This window comes from Mirounga leonina, unplaced genomic scaffold, assembly GCF_011800145.1.
Source record: "Mirounga leonina isolate KUSES-001 unplaced genomic scaffold, KU_Mleo_1.0 Mir_151, whole genome shotgun sequence".
In the NCBI taxonomy this organism is placed as follows: Eukaryota; Metazoa; Chordata; class Mammalia; order Carnivora; family Phocidae; genus Mirounga; species Mirounga leonina.
This window is the reverse complement of record NW_023270377.1, coordinates 60,883,516-60,904,946: the sequence shown is the minus strand read 5'-3', so window position 1 is coordinate 60,904,946 and position 21,431 is coordinate 60,883,516. Positions and strand designations below refer to the sequence as shown.

At 35.6% G+C, this 21,431-nt stretch overlaps 1 protein-coding gene across 8 annotated transcripts in view; it reads left to right on the top strand.

Annotated features, from left to right (window-relative positions):
• Positions 1–21,431, top strand: part of UBR3 (ubiquitin protein ligase E3 component n-recognin 3) — a 226,711-nt gene that overhangs the window by 54,421 nt on the left and 150,859 nt on the right. For all 8 annotated transcript variants that reach the window (XM_035007806.1, XM_035007803.1, XM_035007802.1 and 5 more), the window contains exons 7-11: positions 2,235–2,365; positions 3,696–3,924; positions 10,939–11,118; positions 11,701–11,834; positions 18,092–18,178. In XM_035007806.1, coding sequence (XP_034863697.1) covers positions 2,235–2,365; positions 3,696–3,924; positions 10,939–11,118; positions 11,701–11,834; positions 18,092–18,178 — 761 coding nt within the window. The remainder of the gene's footprint in view (positions 1–2,234; positions 2,366–3,695; positions 3,925–10,938; positions 11,119–11,700; positions 11,835–18,091; positions 18,179–21,431) is intronic.

The window sequence follows — 21,431 nt, the reverse complement described above, 5'->3', positions numbered from 1 at the left end:
ATGCTCTGGGTTATATGCAAAATTAGAATATAATTTTGTCACCTGATTCAGTTGGGCCCTAATTTTATTACTTTTTGGCTTTGAATCTGTCAGTGTGTGCCTTTGAATATATTTTACTTAATTTTTTGCAAGACCAATTTATTTCTGTTTTTAAAATCATTGTCATATCATGGGAATGATCTAGTTCAGGAGGAAGAGATTTCTGTTTTGCAAGTAGAAAATTCTGAGATTTATTTATTTTTAAAGGTTTTATTTATTTGACAGAGAGAGAGAGACAGTGAGAGAGGGAACACAAGCAGGGGGAGTGGGAGAGGGAGAAGCAGGCTTCCCGCTGAGCATGGTGCCCAATGTGGGGCTCGATCCCAGGACCCTGGGATCATGACCTGAGCCGAAGGCAGACGCTTAATGCCTGAGCCACCCAGGCGCCCTGAAAATTCTGAGATTTAGAAAATAAAGAATAAGTAGTTTCCACTAAGGAGATGTATAGTATAATTGTATTTATATTTTTATTGCTGTTACTTTAGCTTATACTAAAGGCACACTGAAAGGGAGTTAGGGAATTGGGACATAACTTTTGCTTCTCTGTAGTTAAAATTGTAATGTCTCCAGAATAATGAAATTATTATTCTGAAAATAATGGGTTATTAATTATTAACAGAAAAATTGGGTTAAAGTTATGTCTAATAAGTACTGATTCAAGCCTGTTAAAATCAGAATGTCTTATAGAAGGATCAAGAGAGAGATGGCATGCTTATTGATGGCCTGCTTATTGTTACATTTTTTAAAAAAGATTTTATTTATTTCTAGAGAGAGAGAGAGAGTGTGTGGGAGTGTGAGCAGGGGAAGGAGAAGAGGGAGAAGGATTAACAGACTCTGTGCTGAGGGCAGAGCCCAGTGTAGGGCTAAATCTCAGGACCCTGACATCATGACCTGAGTCGAAATCAAGAGTGGGATACTTAACTGACTGAGCCACCCAGGTGGCTATTGTTACATTTGTTACATTTTTAGACCCATGACCTGAGGAGATGTGGTATGACCACATTACTCAATAATAGAACTGTGAGACTGAGGTAGTGTTAGTTGAAAAAATGCTTCAAGGTTACTCTGCAAGACAACTCCAACTGTAATGTAGTTAGGGCTATATATGAGTATTTTGGTGTATGTGATATTATTTTTTAAAATCCCTCATCTAACTCTAGTCCTTGTGTAAGCATCATCACTGAACCAGTCCATTCACAGCTAACACTTGCTGTATCCTCTTAAATGTCCTTATACAGACCTGATGATCCAGAGCAGTAGCCCAAGCCCAAGATCATTTGCTCCAACAAAGACCAGTTGTCAGAATTTTGTAGTTCTTTTTTAGGAAAGATACTAGAGAAGGTGAGAGAAAGAAATAGCTGAAGTATTAAAAATACTCAGTTCATTATATACCTGTTGAGACCTTTCTCTTGACTAAGGATGCAGAGATTAGTAGGAGACAAAGTAGCCCTTAAAGATAGCTTAGAAATTAGCCATTTAGTAATTTTATCCCTTTTTGAATGCTTTTATTTAAAAGGGGCATCCCTTTTCGGTTTCCCCTATGCATGAAGAAGGGCATCTTGAGTCCAGTGCAAGTAAGCATGTATAACATTCTTTATAATTTTCCTGGTATATTCTTACCAGATAAAAAGTAAATGCTTCTGTATATACTAGTGTAAGCAGTTCATTAGTAATTACTTCCTGCAGCAAAATTAGTATTTCATTTTTGAAGAACAATTTTAAAGAAATAAATTATTGAATACTATAAAATTACCCCCCTTTTCTCTAAAAACTAAAAATTAAAAGATTCAGTAACTTTGGGATTTATGGCTTTAATATTTTGTTTTTAGCTTAAAATTACTATTACTATTAATATTAGTATTAAGTACCATGAATATTGTTCTTGTAAGATAATCTGAATCTTAGTAGAAAATTTAGATAAATGGCTTATGTTAAGGGCAAGTAATTACTTATTTTTTTAGTACCTGCTTCCCTTTTAAAATATAAGGATTAAGTATTTTATTATTTATATACCATGGAGATTGTAGAAACCTGGATTGATGATGTCAGTATTATTATTGAATTATTGAAAGGGTATCCTTAATTTGTAGATACACTCAAGTGTTTGAGGTTAATGGCTTATTAATTATAGTAAGGTTTAAATGAGATGAGCAACTTAAATCATTAGGTGATAAGTTTTCTTTTTTTTTATGTAGATCAATCTATAATGGATGTTTTGAAACATAAAAGTTTTCTAGAAGAACTATTGTTTTGGACTATAAAGTATGAATTCCCTCAGAAGATGGTAACTTTCTTACTCAACATGCTTCCAGATCAAGAGTATAAGGTATCAGTGTTTTTTCCCTTCCTTTCTGAACTTTGCTCCCCTTTCTTTGCCATTTCATTATGAAAATTTTTTGGTTTGTTTTTAAGCTGTGGCTTATTTTATTGTAGCTTTGAGGACTGAGATAACACTAATAAAAAGCATTAGCTTCCTTTGCTGTCAAAACAGGGTTTGCACAAAAAGCACAGGATCATAGCAGTATTCTTAAGGGTAGTCTGTCTGCATGAAACTTGGTCCAAAGAGAATGCTTGGGGACAAACAAAAACATAATTACACAAGTAAATATTTAGTCAATTAAATTGTGGTAGGTTCTCCAAAGGAGAGGTACAAGGTGCTATGAGAATGTTTAAGGGGGCAACTGAATTTGGATTGTGGGGCTAGAGGGGCATCTGGCTGGCTCAGTTGGTAGAGCATGCTATTCTGGATCTCGGGGTCATGAGTTCAAGACCCATGTTAGGTGTAGAGATTACTTAAAAAAAAAATGGATTGTGGGGTTAGGTTTGAGAAAATCATAGGGTGCTGGCCATAACCATTAAAGACAGAACAGTTTTGACCTATATACACATGTAGGTAGGTGAAGGCTCTAGTCCCAGAGGGTCTGGACCCTCACCTATGACCACCATGTGGTTATGGCAAAGTCACACAGCCTAGTGTATGAAAAGAAAATAAATTTTGTTGTTGTTCTTCTTCTTCCTTTTTTTTTTTTTTTTTTTTGGCTGTAGTTCTTCTTATGGTTTAGGTAACAAAGCCTCTTTAAGAGTTACACTTTAATGAATAATGCCATTGTTTTGTGTCTTTATACCCGTTTAAGAAAACAAGAAGAAATGTATATGTTACATAGAAAGAGTATTTATTTAGTCAGATAGTGGTCAGCTTTCCAGTCAAATAGAAGACATTTCTTTTGGAGTAATCACATTGCCTTTCTTGATTTTAGTTATATTAAATCCTCTGGTATGGTTTTTAGTTGAGACTTTCGATTTTGTTGTTAAAGTAGATAGCACAGAACAAAGATACCTACTTTGACATTAGTTAATTGATATATTTGTAAGCAAAGTGTATTTGTATTTTTAAATCATGGTATTTATAATTGTTCTAAAACTTTAATAATTTAAAGTGCCTACTAAAATTTTTGTAACCACCCAAGTATTTTGTTAATGTTCCAAACAAAAGAATGTGACTACCATCATAATTGAAATTACTTTTAAAATTACTGTGGATGTCATCATAAGCTAATAATAGCTTTCAAATGTTGATACTAGGTATTGGAAAATGTGTTATAAAACTCAAAGTTAAACTAATATGTTTTTTTCTTCCTATTTAAAAAAATTTACAGGTTGCTTTTACAAAAACTTTTGTTCAGCATTATGCTTTCATTATGAAAACACTGAAGAAAAGTCATGAATCAGACACAATGTCTAACAGAATTGTGCATATTAGTGTTCAGTTGTTCAGCAATGAAGAGCTAGCCAGACAGGTAACAGAAGAATGTCAGCTGCTGGATATTATGGTCACTGTGCTATTATACATGATGGAAAGTTGCCTTATTAAAAGTGAGCTACAAGGTAAACTCAGAATTATTTCACTAGTTTTATTATTGGTATACTTTGTGTAACTAGTCTTAAAAACCTCCTTTTATGCTTAAGATAACTTTAAAAATATTATAAAATAATACATCTTTGCTAAAGAATTTTTTGAAAATTTTCATCAAAATTTAAAGACAAACTTTATTATTTTTAAGACAAACTTTAAAATTACCTTTAGCTTTGTTATTCACAAATAACTACTGTTAACATTTTTGGATATTTTTCTGTCTTTTTGTGTGGTAAGAGTATATTTACAGATTCAAATAATACTTTAAAAATATACTACAACTTTAAAAATATGTTACTATATTGTACATGTTGAAAACATGTTTTTAAATGATTGCAGGTATTATATGGATTTACCATAATTTAACCATTTCTTTATTAGACATATTCCTATTTTTTATTATAAATTTGTTTTTATCTGCCTTAGACATTTTTATATGCCTATAGTTTTAGACTTTAAAAGTTGAAATAAATCTTGCCTTTTTTTGTTTTCCCTTAGTGAGGTCTTTAGTTTTTTCTTTGGTGCCTACTATATGATTGATACTCCTCAAACTACCATAATACTTCTAGGACCTCCTCCCATTCTCATTTCACTGTGGTCTTTCATCTTAACTTTACCTCTCTGTAACAATTTGTATTATTTGAGTATTTGCTATGTATGAGGCACTGTATTAATACCATTCGTATGTTGTCTCAGTTAAGCTTCTGAACAGTTCTCTGAGATTGGTATTATTATTATCCTTATTATTCTCACTTTAAAGATGAATAAGTTGAGGCTTAGAGAAGTTAAGGCATTTACCATAGGTAATACAGCTAGTAAATGACAGAGCCAAGGTCTTCTTATCTCCTGATGTCAGAATCTGCCCTTACCCATGACACAAAGCAGGTCAACATCGATTATATTGTATCTTCACTTGTTGGCACGTGGAGCTAAACTTTAATAACAAACAATACGTGAGATTAAATCTTAGGACCTTTCCATTGTCTTTGGAGGAGAGATCTTGTAGTTGAGACTTGCTTTGTTCCCCTTTTACCTCCTTTTGCATATCAACTACTGTTTTCTCTCTGTTCTCATGTGATCTATTCTCATGTGATACCATAACCTGAAAATTGGTGTATGCTCAGTGCAGGATGCAATGCCTTATATATGCTAATAATAGCTAGCAAATATGATAGCTACCATCTTTTGAGCACTCACTATGTGCTATGCTCTTTTCTCAATACTTTGTATTATGTTATTTAACCATCTGTGAAGTAGATACTGTTTTTTCCATTTTATAGGTGAGGGAACTGTGGCTTAGGGAGTTGAAGTCAATGATCTATGGTTTTATAGCTGTAAATAGTAAGGCTGGGTGTCTGCTCACTATGTGACTCTGTCTTCCTATTGTAGGTATAGTGGGAGCATAATACATTATTTACATTAAGCAATATATCTCTTCACATTTTAAAGGAAAATTTAAAAGCTGCTTTGCATTATAGCTCTTCTGTCTTCATGTAAGATGACCCTTTTTTTCCGAAGATTCAGCTACATATATTACATGTATTGCTTTTCCTTTTTTGAAATAGTATCTATCATCATTCAGTTGTATCAATGATATTCTTATATATAGAATTATATATTTAGAGAAGGACTTTTCACAAAAAGAGTATTTTTAATTTATAAACTAGAAATCTTTAATTTTTAAAAATTGTTTTAAATTTTTAAATTTTTATTTGAGAGAGAGAGAGAGGTGGGGGGGGATGGAGGGAGAGGAAGAGAGAGAGAGAGAGTCTTAAGCGGACTCCATGCTGAGTGTGGAGCCCCATGCCAGGCTCTGTCTCATGACCCTGAGATCATGACCTGAGCTGAAATCAAGAGTTAGATGCTTAACTGACTGTACCACCCAGGTGCCCCTAAACTAGAAAACTTTTTTTTTTTCTCAAAGATTTTACTTATTTATTTTGACAGAGAGAGAGAGACAGTGAGAGAGGGAACACAAGCAGGGGGAGTGGGAGAGGGAGAAGCGGACTCCCAGCTAAGCAGGAAGCCTGTTGCAGGGCTCGATCCCAAGACACCGGGATCATGACCTGAGCCGAAGGCAGACGCTCAGTGATTGAGCCACCCAGGCGCCCCTAGAAGACTTTTAAAATTTAGAAGTATCTGCTCTTTTGGAAAGAATCTGGAGTCTATTTTCTTGACTAAATGGTTTAGCTGTGCTTATTAGTTATATATAGTTTGCCCTTGATATTCAAGGAAGAATGTTTGAGATGTGTTGAAATCTCCTATTTTTTCTGTAGCTAGATTTCCTGAAAGAGTTTATATTTGTTTCCTTGCTTTTTAGTCACTTAGTAACTGACCTCAGTGTAGTGTCCACTGCCATCATTCTGTTGCTCTCTCTGACATTGTTTGTGACTCTAGTGGTCACATGTTCTGCTTTTCCCAGAATGGCTCCAAGTAATCCTATTGTTCTGACATAGTTATTTATACAATCTCCTTTACTCTCAAAACTCCCATTTTATACAATAAATTATATGCTCACCCTTTTAATGACACACAGGATGGGGAAACCTGTGGCCACTCTTTGGACCTTATCTTTCCTGATTTTCAGTAGCATTTCACACTGCTGATCATCTGTTCTTTCTGTGACCCAAAACTCTTTTCTGCTTGTTCTGTTGATGTTGGTGTTTTTTGTCACTTTGTCCCGGTATCTTTGCTCTTCTCACTTTTCCCATGTTTTCTGAAATCATACTGCAAAGTCTTATTTTGCTTTCTGTATATACTTCCCTTCTAATGCAGTTAGTCTGTTCTGGAGATTCTTACACAAATTGAATTTTCCGGAAGCTAAATAGCTGTTAGTAGCGTTGCTAACTAAGATCCTTAAATATAAATGTATTTTTTCCAGCAGTAAATTAATTATTTCTAAGCCAAGGTCTAAAATGATCTTTAGCTCCCATGGTGTTTTATTCCTCTTTTAAAAGTAGCATAATGTTTCATGATACATTTATTGGTTTTCTAGAAGCACCATAAACTTTCCTGTTTTTACATAAAGAGTATTAGAATGGGCTTTAAATATATTGAACTACCTGTAACTAGCTACAGATATTACAACAGGATCTCTGTTGTAATAAACAAATACTTTGTTTTTATTTTTTAATAATTCTATCTAGCTTTTGCAGAAATTTTCATTAACAGTATTTGAAGATTTTGTCTATACTATTAGTAAATACAGAAGCTGATACAATGAGAATTCACATGGCCACAGCAATAGCTAAAGATTAAAAGGAAAAAGCCTCTAGTAGTAAGCGATCTCTACCTTACACTTTTACTTTGTTATATTTGCTTCTGCACCATATTACTTTGTGATTCCAAACAACTCATAACTACTTGTATCCCTGAAATTTTACAATTTGTCATATGAAACAGTCTATATAAAAATGGAAACTTAAAACCATATGTTGCAGGGGTGCCTGGGTGGCTCAGTCGGTTAAGCATCTGACTCTTGATTTTGGCTCAGGTCACGATCTCAGGGTTGTGGGATCGAGCCCCACATCGGGCTCTGCACTGGGCATGGAACCTGCTTAAGATTTCCTCTCTCTCTCCCTCTGCCCCTTTCTCCCGCACTCACTCTTTATCTCTCTCTCACAAAAAAGCCAAAAAAACCCCCCAAACCCCCAAAACTGTATGTTGCTTAACCATAAGAATATCTGTAGATGGTAATAATCCCAGATTGATCTGTCCTGCATATCACACTGTTTACTGAGCTATATTCTTTGGATGTCTCCAAGTACCTCAAACACACAATGTCCACACCAAAAATTCCTTCTTCTCTCTCTATCAAGCCTGCTTCTTTTCTATTATTGTGTGTGTGTGTGTGTGTGTGTATGTATGTATGCGTATGTGAGTACACAAGTGTTTGGGTACCATCCTCCAACCACCTATACAGTTGCTCAAGTTAACAACCTAGGAGTCATTTTTTACTTCTTCGTGCTCCTTGTAGATGCAATGAACATCACCAAGTCTGTCATTTAAACCTTCTGAACATCTTAAAATAGCTGTTTCTCTTCATCTTTACATCTTCACGCCACCACCATAGTTCAAGCCGTTGCCGTCTCTAGGCGTCATACCACTAGCCATCACCACCCTCCTTTAGTCACTGTCCACACTGCGTATCTGATCATGTCCCTGTCTCTCAGCCCTGCCCCCCAGTGGCTTGCCATCCTCTTCACATGAACTCCAAACTCCTGAAGCTGATTTTTAAGGCCTTCTGGTTTCATTTGTGCCACCCATCCTCTGCATTCTTTGTCCCAGCGATTCCATTCTTTTTTTATATTGCTTCCTCTACCTAGAACACAGTTTCTTCTCACATCCCTAGTTTATTTGGCTGATCCTAATTCCTCCTTCATTCCGTAGATCTTAGTTTAGACATCACTTCCTCAGGAGAGTCTTTTCCTCAATTGTAGACTAGCTGTATTTGTTCTTATAACTTCTTATACTTTGCCTATGATAGCTGTATCACACTGTCTTCTTATCTCAGTGGATAGACTGTGTAAGTTTTGATTTATTTACCACTTTATTCTCAGAACTTAATAGAATACCTGGCCCTCAGTAAGTGCTCAATAAATATTTGTTGATGAGTGAATCTCAGTTGGGGAAAAATAGAAGTCCTAGTCACTTTATTTTACCAAAGGTTCCAAGGTGTTTTTCATAAGAACAGTAGTATTTAAAGCAGAGCCAGGAAAATAGTCATTTTGATTAATTGTATTCTGCTTATTTATATTCTGGTTTCAGTTGAATAGAACAGTGATTTTCACTGTTTAAAAAATTTTAAATTCCAGGATCACTGAGCACTGTCCCATTAATATCAACTGCTCACCAGCTCATGGTGGCAGTAGTTGTCAGTCAGAGAGGGTTTTCTCATCTCAGGTGTGGGTGGTTTGTAAAAGCCCCACTTCTTCATTCAGTTACACCCTCTCTCATCCTATTGAGAGGCACTAAAAGAGAGCATACTTAACTTTGTGGGTCCTGTTCTTATATATTATTAAATTTAAGAGTTGGGTAAAGTAATTTCATGGACTGAAACCTAAATTTAATGTATGGAAAATAAGAAGTGCAGTAGAAGCCGCTTCAGTGATGAGTTTATTTTTTTAAATTTTTAAAAAAGATTTTGCTTGAGAGTGAGCTCGTGCGCTCAAGAGAGAGACAGAGCACATGCGCGCGTGTGTGCATGTGCACAAGTGGGGGGAGGGGCAGAGGGAGAGGGAGAAGCAGACTCCTCGCTGAGCAGGGGCTCAATCCCAGAGCAAGACCCTGAGATCAGGGCCTGAGCAGAAGGCAGACGCTTAACCAACTGAGCCACCCAGGCGCCCCCATTGATGAGTTTAACAAGTAGATGGTTAGTTGAAAAAGTTGGTTAAAGTGAGGAATCATAAAAAAAAGATACATGTATTAGACAGTGCATTTTAACTTAAAATACAGAGATGCTTGTTCATTCTCTAATCTGTTAATTTTGGGCAAAGCATTTTTTGTTTTTAAAGATTTTATTTATTTATTCATGAGAGACAGAGAGAGAGAGAGAGAGAGAGAGGCAGAGGGAGAAGCAGGCTCCCAAGGAGCCAGGAACCTGATGTGGGACTCGATCCCAGGACTCTGGGATCATGACCTGAGCCGAAGGCAGATGCTTAACCATCTGAGCCACCCAGGCGCCCCGAGGGCAAAGCATTTTTAAGTTATGGTTTCCTTGACTGGAGTTCTCCCTCATCACTTCTGCAAAGCATCATCTGTGATTTCCAGTTTCAGTTTCTTTAGATTTAGAACATAAAAATCTTTTTTTTTTAAACATTTTATTTATTTATTTGAGAGAGAGAGAATGAGAGAGAGCACATGAGAGGGGGGAGGGTCAGAGGGAGAGGCAGACTCCCCACCGAGCAGGGAGCCCGATGCGGGACTTGATCCTGGGACTCCAGGATCATGACCTGAGCCGAAGGCAGTCGCTTAACCAACTGAGCCACCCAGGCGCCTGAACATAAAAATCTTTATGAAGCAATCTGAGTGTAAAATTCTAGGTTTTTATGATTTTTCTCTAAGATTTTTTAACGTTTTCTTAAGCACTTTTATTGTCTCTCAAAAGCTTGTGATCCAGTTTTTGTAATACCTGTCTTCATTTATTCATATTTTATCAGTTTATGTACTTTAAATTTTATAATAAAAAGAACAGTTAGCATGCACAGAAACAAAAACAGACTCTGGATAAGTATATATCTTGGCTTCTGTACTAGGGAATAGGTTACTAGCTTTGAGCATTCTGTATATTATGGGTATTAGTATGTTTTACAGTAGGAATGGGGGGCTCATTTGTCCAGTGAATTAGTTAATTTGGAATAGGTTAAGAGAGCTAATGCATATAGGCTCTAACTTCTAATAGTAAAGATTTGTACATATCTAATCTTTCCCTACCCACAACAATTAAACTTTGAGGATTTTTTTTAAAGACTTAAGAAGTTTATTTATGTGTGTATCTTTCATTTTTGGAATACTGTATTTGCTAAAAAGTTATATTTACATATTCTCTGAGTAGAAGAAAGCAATTATGTATCGCTTATATCATACAGATTTGTTGATAAGATGTAATGAGATTAATCTAGGGATAAAAATATTTTATTGATTGGAACTGAAGATACTGCATTATGTTGTTAAAATCAAGAAAATAATAAGGTTTTATGAACATATAGCTAGTTCAATAACATATAATATGTTAGACATGTGGTAATAATTATTATAATGATGTGCTTAGTGTTGTGTTAGTGCTTCATTTAATTCCCTTAAGATACGTGTCTTTTCCCCATTTTGTAGATGGGGAAATTGATTCAGAGTCTAAGTAACACACCATATGTCTGCCTGGAGTTTGAATTTAGAGATCCCTGATTCTAATGTATATAATGTATATCATTGGTAAAGGTTTTTTTTTTTTTTTAACTTATTTATTACTGGACTGTGTGTGTCTGTTTTAGATGAAGAAAATAGTTTACATGTGGTAGTGAACTGTGGAGAAGCATTACTGAAGAATAACACTTACTGGCCTCTTGTCAGTGATTTTATTAATATCCTTTCTCATCAAAGTGTGGCTAAGAGATTTTTGGAGGACCACGGTTTGTTAGTTACGTGGATGAACTTTGTATCTTTCTTTCAAGGTATGAATTTTACTTTTTTTGTTATTTTTTTTAGTTTACAAAATGCCTAATGCAGAACCATCAAATATACTAATTAAGAGATAATAGCACATCGTTCAGGTTACATGTGAAATGTCTCATTTTAATTAACATTTGTAAGTACTTTAATCAAGTGTTCATGAAAATGTCAGAGTTATGAAAAATACCAAATTATTAAAAAGGAAACAGGAGTGTAAATCCTGGACTTTAAATCATTAATCTATTCTTCAAGAAAGATTTATAACACTTTCATAAAATTTCAACAATTATGAAACAAAATTTCATAAAATTTCAACAATAGTTTTGACTTTCTTATTTAACATATTCAATTATGTTATATAAGAGACAATTCACAAAGTGTTTCTAAGAAAACCTAGTTTGTAAAAACTTCTAAAAGGACCAGATTATTTTACTTTAAATAATTTATTTATTTCTCTACATATTGTGTCACTTATGCCATTTGTGTGCACTGAGTGTTTGGTACTAGGAAGTATTTTACTTGATTTTTAATATGAATACTTGCTTCCATTTGGCAAGGTTTATATCTGCTTTAATTTTTGCAAGGTATGAACTTAAACAAGCGAGAACTAAATGAGCATGTGGAATTTGAGTCTCAGACCTACTATGCTGCCTTTGCTGCTGAACTTGAGGCCTGTGCACAGCCAATGTGGGGGCTCTTATCCCACTGTAAAGTTAGGGTATGTTGAAAATGTTTTTGTTAATTTCTGTCTTTACCTTTAAAAGAGTGATTTAAGAAAAAGATGTGTGAGAACATTGATTTGTTTACTCATATATATTAATGGGCAGTGTTTAATTATGAATTCAGCTCTGTGAAAGCTGACCTGAGACATTATTATTCTTCGGCAAGTTGGAGTTCATTATATTATCAGATCCTTGCAGCCTTCCCTTACTGTGAATAGTCTTTGGAGCTTTAGAAGTCTCCACATTTATCTTTATTGCTTCATTTTATCCATTATCAATTAATTGCCTGATGCTTCTTGTCTTTTAAGGAATGAGAATAGTTCTTAATAAAGTTTACATTTTTAAGATTCCAAGCACAAAATTAGTATACATTTCATATAACTTCCAGTTGTCTGCAAAAGGAATCTTAAGAGTAGCATGGCAGCAACATAAATTCTTATAATTGGGTAAGAAAATGATCACTTGTAATTGCATGGACTTGTGTCTTTGTATATATATATTTTACTTTTGCGTTTTAAAGTTTTGGTTTGATGGGTCTCCAGGGTCCTTGGATGATCCAGAAAAATGGGATTTCCTGACCCTACTAAACTAAGAACTTGACTGAGATTTTGCTATATGGATCCCATGAAGACCACTGCCAGCCTGTATCAATAAGAATGCTGGACAAGATTTTATAGTGGAAATATTTTAAAGCCTTGGATTCTGAGCCTGGCTCTGCCTTTTTCTACTTACATTGCTTGGTCAATTCATTTAAAACTATTTGATCGTCTCCTTCTTTCTCCTTATTTTTTAGGGAAAAAAATTGGAAACAGGACACTAAAGCCTGCCCTTCTTCACAGGGTTATTATGAGGTCCTCCTCCATATGTTCTTTATTTTATTTTATTTTAAATTTTATTTTATTATGTTATATTAATCACCATACATTACATCATTAGTTTTTGATGTAGTGTTCCGTGATTCATTGTTTGCGTATAACACCCAGTGCTCCATTCAGTACATGCCCTCCTTAATACCCATCACCGGGCTGACCCATCCCCCCACCCCACTCCCCTCAGTTTGTTTCTCAGAGTCCATAGTCTCTCATGGTTCGTCTCCCCCTCTGATATACCCCCCCTTCATTTTTCCCTTCCTGCTATCTTCTTCTTCTTCTTTTTTTTTTTTTAACATATAATGTATTATTTGTTTCAGAGGTACAGGTCTGTGATTCAGCAGTCTTACACAATTCACAGCGCTCACCATGTTCTTTAAATATATAAGTTCCTTTAAGCAGATTTATATTTTCTCTCATGACTTCAGCTATTCTCCAAATGCATGTGACTTACAACTTTGTTAGTCTAGCCTGGTTCAGATTTCCAACAGCTCTGGTTATTCATGTAGATTTCCTTATAGGTACATGAATTTTCTCAAGCCCCTAACTAGCTTATTAAATTCATCTGCCCGTACTATGTCCTGTATGTCATTTAATGGTGTCTGAAAATACACAGTTATCTAATTAGAGAAACTTTCTCTCCTTGCTGTGCCAGTTGTGTTCAACCTGTAATCAGATACCATGAAGTTTCTCTTCTGTTCCAGAAATTCTCCCTACCACTTCTTTCCTGTGTTTTAATTTATTTCTTTATCTTTAAAATCTGGATTGTTAAGATAATTTAACTGGTTTCCTCGCCTCTAAATTCTTCCTCTCTAATCTGTCCCAATACTGAAATTACTTTTCTAAGCTCTGTGCATATCTCTCCTTTGCTTAAAAAATCGTTAAAATTCTCATCTATCTACAGGGCAACATCTGTGTTTCCTATAGAGACATTTAAGATCCTCCATCATTTGCCCTTAACTTGTCTCTCATAATTCATCTTCCATCTATACCCCTCTGTCTATCTCCATGTCTTCACTGGATTGAATACCATTCTTCAACATGTGGTGTCCTCTCTTGATTCCTGTGCTTTTGTTCAAATAGTCCCTTTTTTGGCTTATGGTCTCTCATTCTTTGTTTATTCTTACATGAGAATCATCTTGGAAGCTTTAAGGATACATGTGCCTAAGTCCCACTGTCAGAGATTTTGATTTATTTGATGTGCAGAAGGACCTTTGCAGTGATTCTAACCAGAGTGAAGAACCACTAGTGTGTTAGCTCTTCAGAAATGCTACTCAGCTGATATGTAATCTGCTCAGTTAAGTTCTTTCAGTCAGGTTTATGATTCTAGTTTCAGTGTTCCCATAGTACTTTGTTTAATTCCCGCTGTAGCATTTATAAAGAAAACTGTCATATAATATGAACTTCATTTGTTCATTCACTAAAAAAAACCTTGTTGAATGCTATTCTTATACCTGACACTATCTAGAAACTATCTAGATGCGTGGGTTTTGGGTGTTGAACCAAACAGACATGGTTCTCGTTCTCCTGGGGCAGTCTGATGGGGGAGATAGAGGTTAAGTAGGTAAACACAGATTCATTTTTTAAGTGCTCTATAGGAAAATAACCGGTTGCTGTGAGAGTAATGAGTGTGGGGACTGCTTTGTCTTGTGCTCAAAAGAGAAGTCAGGCCGAAGGTTATAAATTTTAGACCTTGGTAATGTAAATGGTATTTGTCACCAGGGGGTGGGATGAGATCAAGTAGGGAGAGAAGTGGACCCTGAAGAAAGACCTAACATTGCGACATCAGAGATAAGGGTGCTGGAGAAAAACCAGAGGAACTCAGTATCCCATAAGCCAACAAAAGACAGCGATGCAGCAGGGAGGTTGATATGATGTTAATATGAAAAGATCAGTATTTTAGGAGGATTATTCTGACAGCTATTTAGGATGAATTTGGATTATGAAGTTGGGGTTATGTTTATCTCTGATAATGAGAACTCATTGTTTCTAGGCAGTAGTTTAATTTTTAGCTTTGAATGCCAGGATTGCAGTGTGTTATGGTTCCCTTAACCTAAGAAGTGAAGAGAATCGAGAAAACAAGTTCGTATTGTCCTCATAGAATCTGAGAGTAGTTTCTCAGTTATGGGAGTATTAAGTTCCTAAGTAAGACATTCTCTTGATGAGCACCCACATTCTGCCAGATGTTGTTCTTCACACTATATTCTTTGCATTATATTCTTATCTAGTCCTTATTGCATCTCTTATACAGTAGATAGTATCATCTCTTTCTTTCAGAAGTTAAATAACTTGTCCAAGTTCACACAGCTATTAAGTAGAAGCTAAGTTTGAAAACAAATGCATTTGATTTCAGAACTTGTGCTCTTTCCCACTTTGCTGTAATTGTCTGTTAAAAGCAAGAATATCTAGAGCTTTTTAGCAGTACTGTTGTTGGGTTTTATTTTATTTTATTTTATTTTTAAAGATTTTATTTATTTATTTGACAGAGACAGAGACAGCGAGAGCAGGAACACAAGCAGGGGGAGTGGGAGAGGGAGAAGCAGGCTTCCCGCTGAGCCGGGAGCCCGATGTGGGACTCGATCCCAGGACCCTGGGATCATGACCTGAGCCGAAGGCAGTCGCTTAACCAACTGAGCCACCCAGGCGCCCTGTTGTTGGGTTTTAGAAATATAAGCTAGAAGAAAGACTATTAAAGTAAAAAATTAGCTATTTCGTTGTTTCTGTTCTCTAATTATAAGATATAAAACTAAAGGATTAACAATAAAAAGAACTTCACATGATAGCTTACTTTCTTTGTATGATTGCCCTAAATGCTGTTTGGTTCTTGAAAATGTTAGGGGCTAATTAAACAATACTAGATTGATAACAGATAGATTGGATAAAGGGATGGCACATTTCCAGAATCTTACTAATTTTTGCCTTCCTAACAGAACAAATAAGCTCTAGAATCTCCATCTAGTGGCAGCTTTAGGTTACTGCAGACTTGACGGAAGTAGTCTGGCCATGACCCTTTGGAGCCCGTAACCGCTTGTCACACATAGTACCAGATGATGACACAGAGCATTTTACAAACATTATTTCATTTGCTTCCTTCACAGTACTAGGAAGTAGATAGTATTGTGTCCATTTATGTCCATTTTTACGTATGGATAAAGAGACTGACAAGGTTTTAAAACTAGTATCTCAACATGCACAATGCATTTTTTTGGGTGGGTGTGTTAGTGGTGAGAGATGGCAGAGAGATGATCTGGACATGATTATTAAATATGCCGTATTTAGGAATGGAATTAATTGGTCACCTTTTTAAAGGCTCTTGATACATGCTTTGCAAATTTTTCTCCAGAAGGGTCATATCAGTTTATACTTATACCAAGAGGGTATTATGATACTCCTTTGCTCAAACTCTTGATAAAATGGGAGCACATTTGATTTTAAATGTTTCTTTATCTGTGACTTATCTGCCACTTTAGTTTGGTTATGACACATTATTTATGGTAACTTAAAAGTGCCATTAATTTTTTTTCAGTAAGAAATAAGGAACATAATGTATAAAATAATATTTTTATAAAATAAATTTCATATAGGATAGATTAAAATGGTGAAACTGTTGGCAAGGAAATTAGATAAGTGATATTTGGTCTGGATGGTAGTGGACGTAAGAGTGGACCTACATGATAATATTAAGGAAGAATTAACAGGACAGCAGACTGAGCAGGGTGAAGGAGAAGGCAGCAATGGGAGACTTTTAGCTTTCTTTAAAGGCACAGTAATTTATATATGTAGCTAAAGATTTTAACCTACTTGACTTTGATGCTACATTTTATTATACATTATAATTATACATTATTTTATTATACATTAAGGCCCCCAAATGCACTTTTATTATACATTAAGGCCCCGAAAGTCTTTAAAAATTTTTGTTTGATTGATTTCAAATTTATACAACCTAAAATTCTATATTTTAACCATTTTAAAGTATTCAGTTCAGTCTTGTAGTATATTCACAAAGCTGTGCAGCTGGTACCACAAATTCCCCAGTAATCACCCATCCCCTAAAGAAACCTTATACCTCCTAGTCCCAACCTCCTCTTATTCCCTGGAAACCACTGATCTCCCATCTGTCTCTATGAATTTGCGTAATCTAGGCATTTCATATAAGTGGAATCATACAAGATATGGCCTTTTGTGTTTGTCTTATTTCACTTAGCATAATGTTTTCATGGTTCAACTATGGGCGTGTATCATTTCTTTTCATAGCCGAATAGTAATCCATTACATAGATATACCACATTCTACCTGTCCATTCATGGGTCAATGCCATTTTTTAGTTACTGTGGATAATGCTGCTGTGAGCATTTGTATGTAAGTTTTTGTGTGAACCTATGTTTTTAATTCTCTTGGGTATATGAGAGTAGAACTGTTTGGTCATATGGTAACTCTGTTTAACGTCAAAGTGGCTGTGCCATTTTGCATTTCCACCAGCAATGTATGAGAGTTCCAGTTTCTCCACATCCTTGCCAACACTTTTTATTTTGCATTTAAAAAATTAGAGCCTTCCTACAAGGTATGAAGTGATACCTTATTGTGGCTTTGATTTGCATTTTCCTAATGACTGGTAGTGTTGAACATCTGTTCGTGTGCTTATTAGCCATTTGTAGATCTTCTTTGGAGAAATGTCTATTCAGATCCTTTGCCCGTTATTACTATTATTTTTTAAAGAGAGGCTATCATGATTTATTTTGCCATTTAACTTAGTAGTTGCCTATTTCAGTGGATCCATTTCTCCATAAAACATTATAACTTTCTTTCATAGTACCTTCGAGTGGTACGCACTTATCTTTTCTTCTTAGCAAGCTAAGATATTCACAGGCTGCTCATAGTACTTAAATGTTCTGTGCTCCTTTTTTTGTCTGTTTGTTTTTATTTTCTATTGTGGCAAATATGCATAATATAAAATTTCATTTTTAGGTGTGCAGTTCATTGACATTAAGTACATTCTCAGTGTTGGGCAGCCATCACCACCATTCATCTCTAAGACATTTTCATCATCCCCAAAGAAACTGTACTCATTAAACAGTAAATGTTAAGGAACATAAAATATTTTTGAAATCTCCTCGAATGGAATTTGATATGCATCACAAACTATTTCAGCTTTGATTCATTTTTAAGAATATATTATATAAAACATAGCATGCTGTGTTTTTTAATTTTCCTAATTGTCTCTGGTCATTACTGTTAATTTGTGAAAGGATTTCTTAAAATGGCAAATGTGGTTATTTTGATAATATATATATTTTACCATTATTTTTATGTATTACATATAATTTGAAGTTGAAAATATACATATTTATATAGTGTAAAATTTGTGTAACTTATTATTTTAGGAAACTCAAGAATACACCCGAAACGTTGTTAGATATTGCCTTGAAGCTCTTCAAGACTGGTTTGATGCTATTAACTTCGTAGATGAGGTATGTATATTTTTGACATATATAGAGGCATTTAAAAAAAGTGTTAGATCTCATTTAACACTGAAAATAATATCTTTTCATGGGATAAGAGAAAGAAGTCAGAATGAGGATAATACCATTAGGTTTAAAAAAGGAGAGGTGGAAGATCAGTTCTTCGACATTTAGGAGATTCTGAAGTGTACTAATCATACTTGCTTATATCCTAGAGAAGGGCGTAATTTCTTTTTCTGTTATTAAGTGTATATGTCTCCATATTTCTCAGGAGTAAAAATTAGTTTCATTTGGAGAGGTTAAAGTGACAGTGCAAATGTGAATAGGATCGGGGAGATTAATGGAAAGGGTGTTACATCTTCATTAATGGTCAGTGTTCTCCTGTGGGCTTGAACCAAGGTGATTGTTATTAATAATGAGTTAAGAAGAGTTGGCACAGAACATACAGTATATGAATTAAACAAGGGCTTGCTTGTAATTAGTCAGCGAAGTTTCCTATCAGAAGCCCCTTTTATTCCTCTTATAAAGTGGGTCATAATATGCCATATGTATAAGAAGGACCATGTTTCCGGCAACTCCAACTCCCCCATCTGATTTCTGAATCCTGGGCAGATGGAACCCCTGCTGTCTTTTTGTGTGTATGTGTGTGGGTGGGGGGAATTTTTCTTTCTTTCTTTTTCTTTGCCTTTCTTTAAAAAAAATTTTTTTTGATACAATCACAAACTTACTGAAAATTTGGAAGTGGAGTACAAAGAACTTTGTTTTCTCGAACCATTTGACTTGATGCCCATTACTCCCAAATACTTTAGTGTGTATTTCCTACAAACAAGGTATACAACCAGATACAACTATAAAAATTAGGAAGTTAACGTTAATATATTATTACTTAGAATTCCTTCATGTTTTATAAATTGTCCAGTGTTGTCCTTTATAGCAAAAGCATCCTGTTCTGAATCCAATGTTGCATTTAGTCATCATGTCTCTAGTCTCCTTCTGGAACACTTTCTTATTTTGTAGAGTACAGCTAATTCAGTTATGTTATAGAACACTCCTCAGTCTGGGTTTGTCCCATGATTAGATTCAGATTATGCCTCCATACTTTCAACCTGTTTTATTCTTCTTTGCCCCCTCTAGGATTAGTCACTCAGCTGGAGTTTCTCTCATTTCAGTTCTCATTGGTATTTGAAGCTTAGGAGGTATATTTGAAATAGTAACATCACTAAGACAATACTTTGAAGAAGGGGAAAACTCTATTACAGACAGGGTTATGTAGTATTTTAACATGAAATTAACGATTGAACTCAGGGGTGGAGTTAAGGACAGTTAGAATCATGTATGGTATATAGAGCATCTGAACTCAAGGAAATAGTAGATTTGGTTTTCACACAGAAATATTTTAGGAATTTATTGAATATTATAAAGAATTTAAATTTTTAATAGAAGAGAAAATAAGTATAGAACTTAAGGAATCACACAGTATGTTTTTTATGGTATTTTCAGTTTTTCATTTCCTTTTTTTTTTTTTTAAAGATTTTATTTATTTACTTGACAGAGTGAGAGACAGCAAGAGAGAGAACACAAGCAGGGGGAAGGGCAGGCAGAGGGAGAAGCAGGCTCCCTGCGTCACAGGGAGCCTGATGCGGAGCTCAGTCCCAGGACCCTGGGATCATGACCTGAGCTGAAGGCAGACGCTTAACGACTGAGCCACCCAGGCGCCCCTAAAGTTTTTTGTTTCTTAAGGTGCTGTGACATATTTGTTCCTAAAATAACCCTGTGAAGTAGAGAAGGTATTATCCCCCTATTTTTTTTGTAGATGTAAAATGGAGATGCAAAGATATTAAATGACTTGCCTATAGTTACATACAAATTACTGGTAGTTCTGAGTCTAGAACCCACATCTCTTAATTCCTTGTCTGGTAGTATTTCTTTTTCTTTTTCTTAAAGATTTTATTTATTTGAGAGAGAGAGGGAGAGAGAAAGAGAGAGCAGGGGGTAGGGAGGAGCAGAGAGAGAGGAATAAACAGACTCCCCACTGAGCGCAGAGCCCGATGTAGGGCTCAATCCCAGGATCCTGAGATCACAACCTGAGCTGAAATAAAGAGTTGGACGCTCAACCAGATGAGCCACCCAGGTGCCCCTTGTCTGGTGGTATTTCGGTGGTGCAGGCTGTTTTCAGTGGAAAGAGCTGTAGAATCAAGCAGACCCAAGTATAAATTGTGGCTCTTCCACAAGCCAACTAGCTATGTGATCTTAGACTTTTTTTTTTTAAGATTTTATTTTTATTTATTTGAGAGAGAGAGGGGGGAGAGAGAGAAAGAGAGCAAGGGGCAGAGGGGCAGGGAGAGAGAGAATCCCAAGTAGACTCCCCGCCAAGTGTGGAGCTGAACATGGGGCCCAGTCCCATGACTCCGAGATCATGACCCCAGCTGAAATCAAGAGTTGGGCTTGCAGCCAACTAAGCCACCCACAGGTTTTAAAAAATTATTTTATTTTATTTTTAATTTTTTTTTAGCATTGCTGAATCCATCCCCTCATCTGTTTATTGAAGATAGTAGTATTAGCCAATGAGAATTGACTACGAGGCACATGTTCCATTTGTGATAAATATTTCTTTTACCATCCTTGTGAGTGGATATCAGAAGTTATTGGGGTAATCTAGCACAGATTAAATAAATATCTTTTGAACTGAATTAAGCAAAATCAAACAGTCATATTAGAAACAAAGGATAGAATAAATTTTCCAATAACGTAGGCCATTTAAGAAACCTCAAATACATGAATATCATGTAGGGCAATGATTATGAGTATGTGGCAGGGTAGTTTTTGTTTTTTAAAGATTTTATTTATTTGAGAGAGAGAGAATGAGAGAGAGCACATGAGAGCGGGGAGGGTCAGAGGGAGAAGCAGACTCCCTGCCAAGCAAGGAGCCCGATGCGGGACTCGATCCAGGGACTCCAGGATCATGACCTGAGCTGAAGGCAGTCGCTTAACCAACTGAGCCACCCAGGCGCCCACGTGGCAGGGTAGTTTGACTGGAGTTCTTTGATTAGAGGGAAGGTAGAACATGTGTTCATCCAGCAAATATTTATTGAATGTTTGCTACTTAAAAAACACTCGAGATAGGTGATGAAACAGTCCCTAATTTATGGAAATGGGAGACAGATAAATGGTTAATATGATTCCAGTGCTTCTGTAAAGTTGTGACCAGGTACTATGGGGGAGAATAGAGTGTAGTATCTGATTTAGCTTGAGGGATTTAGGA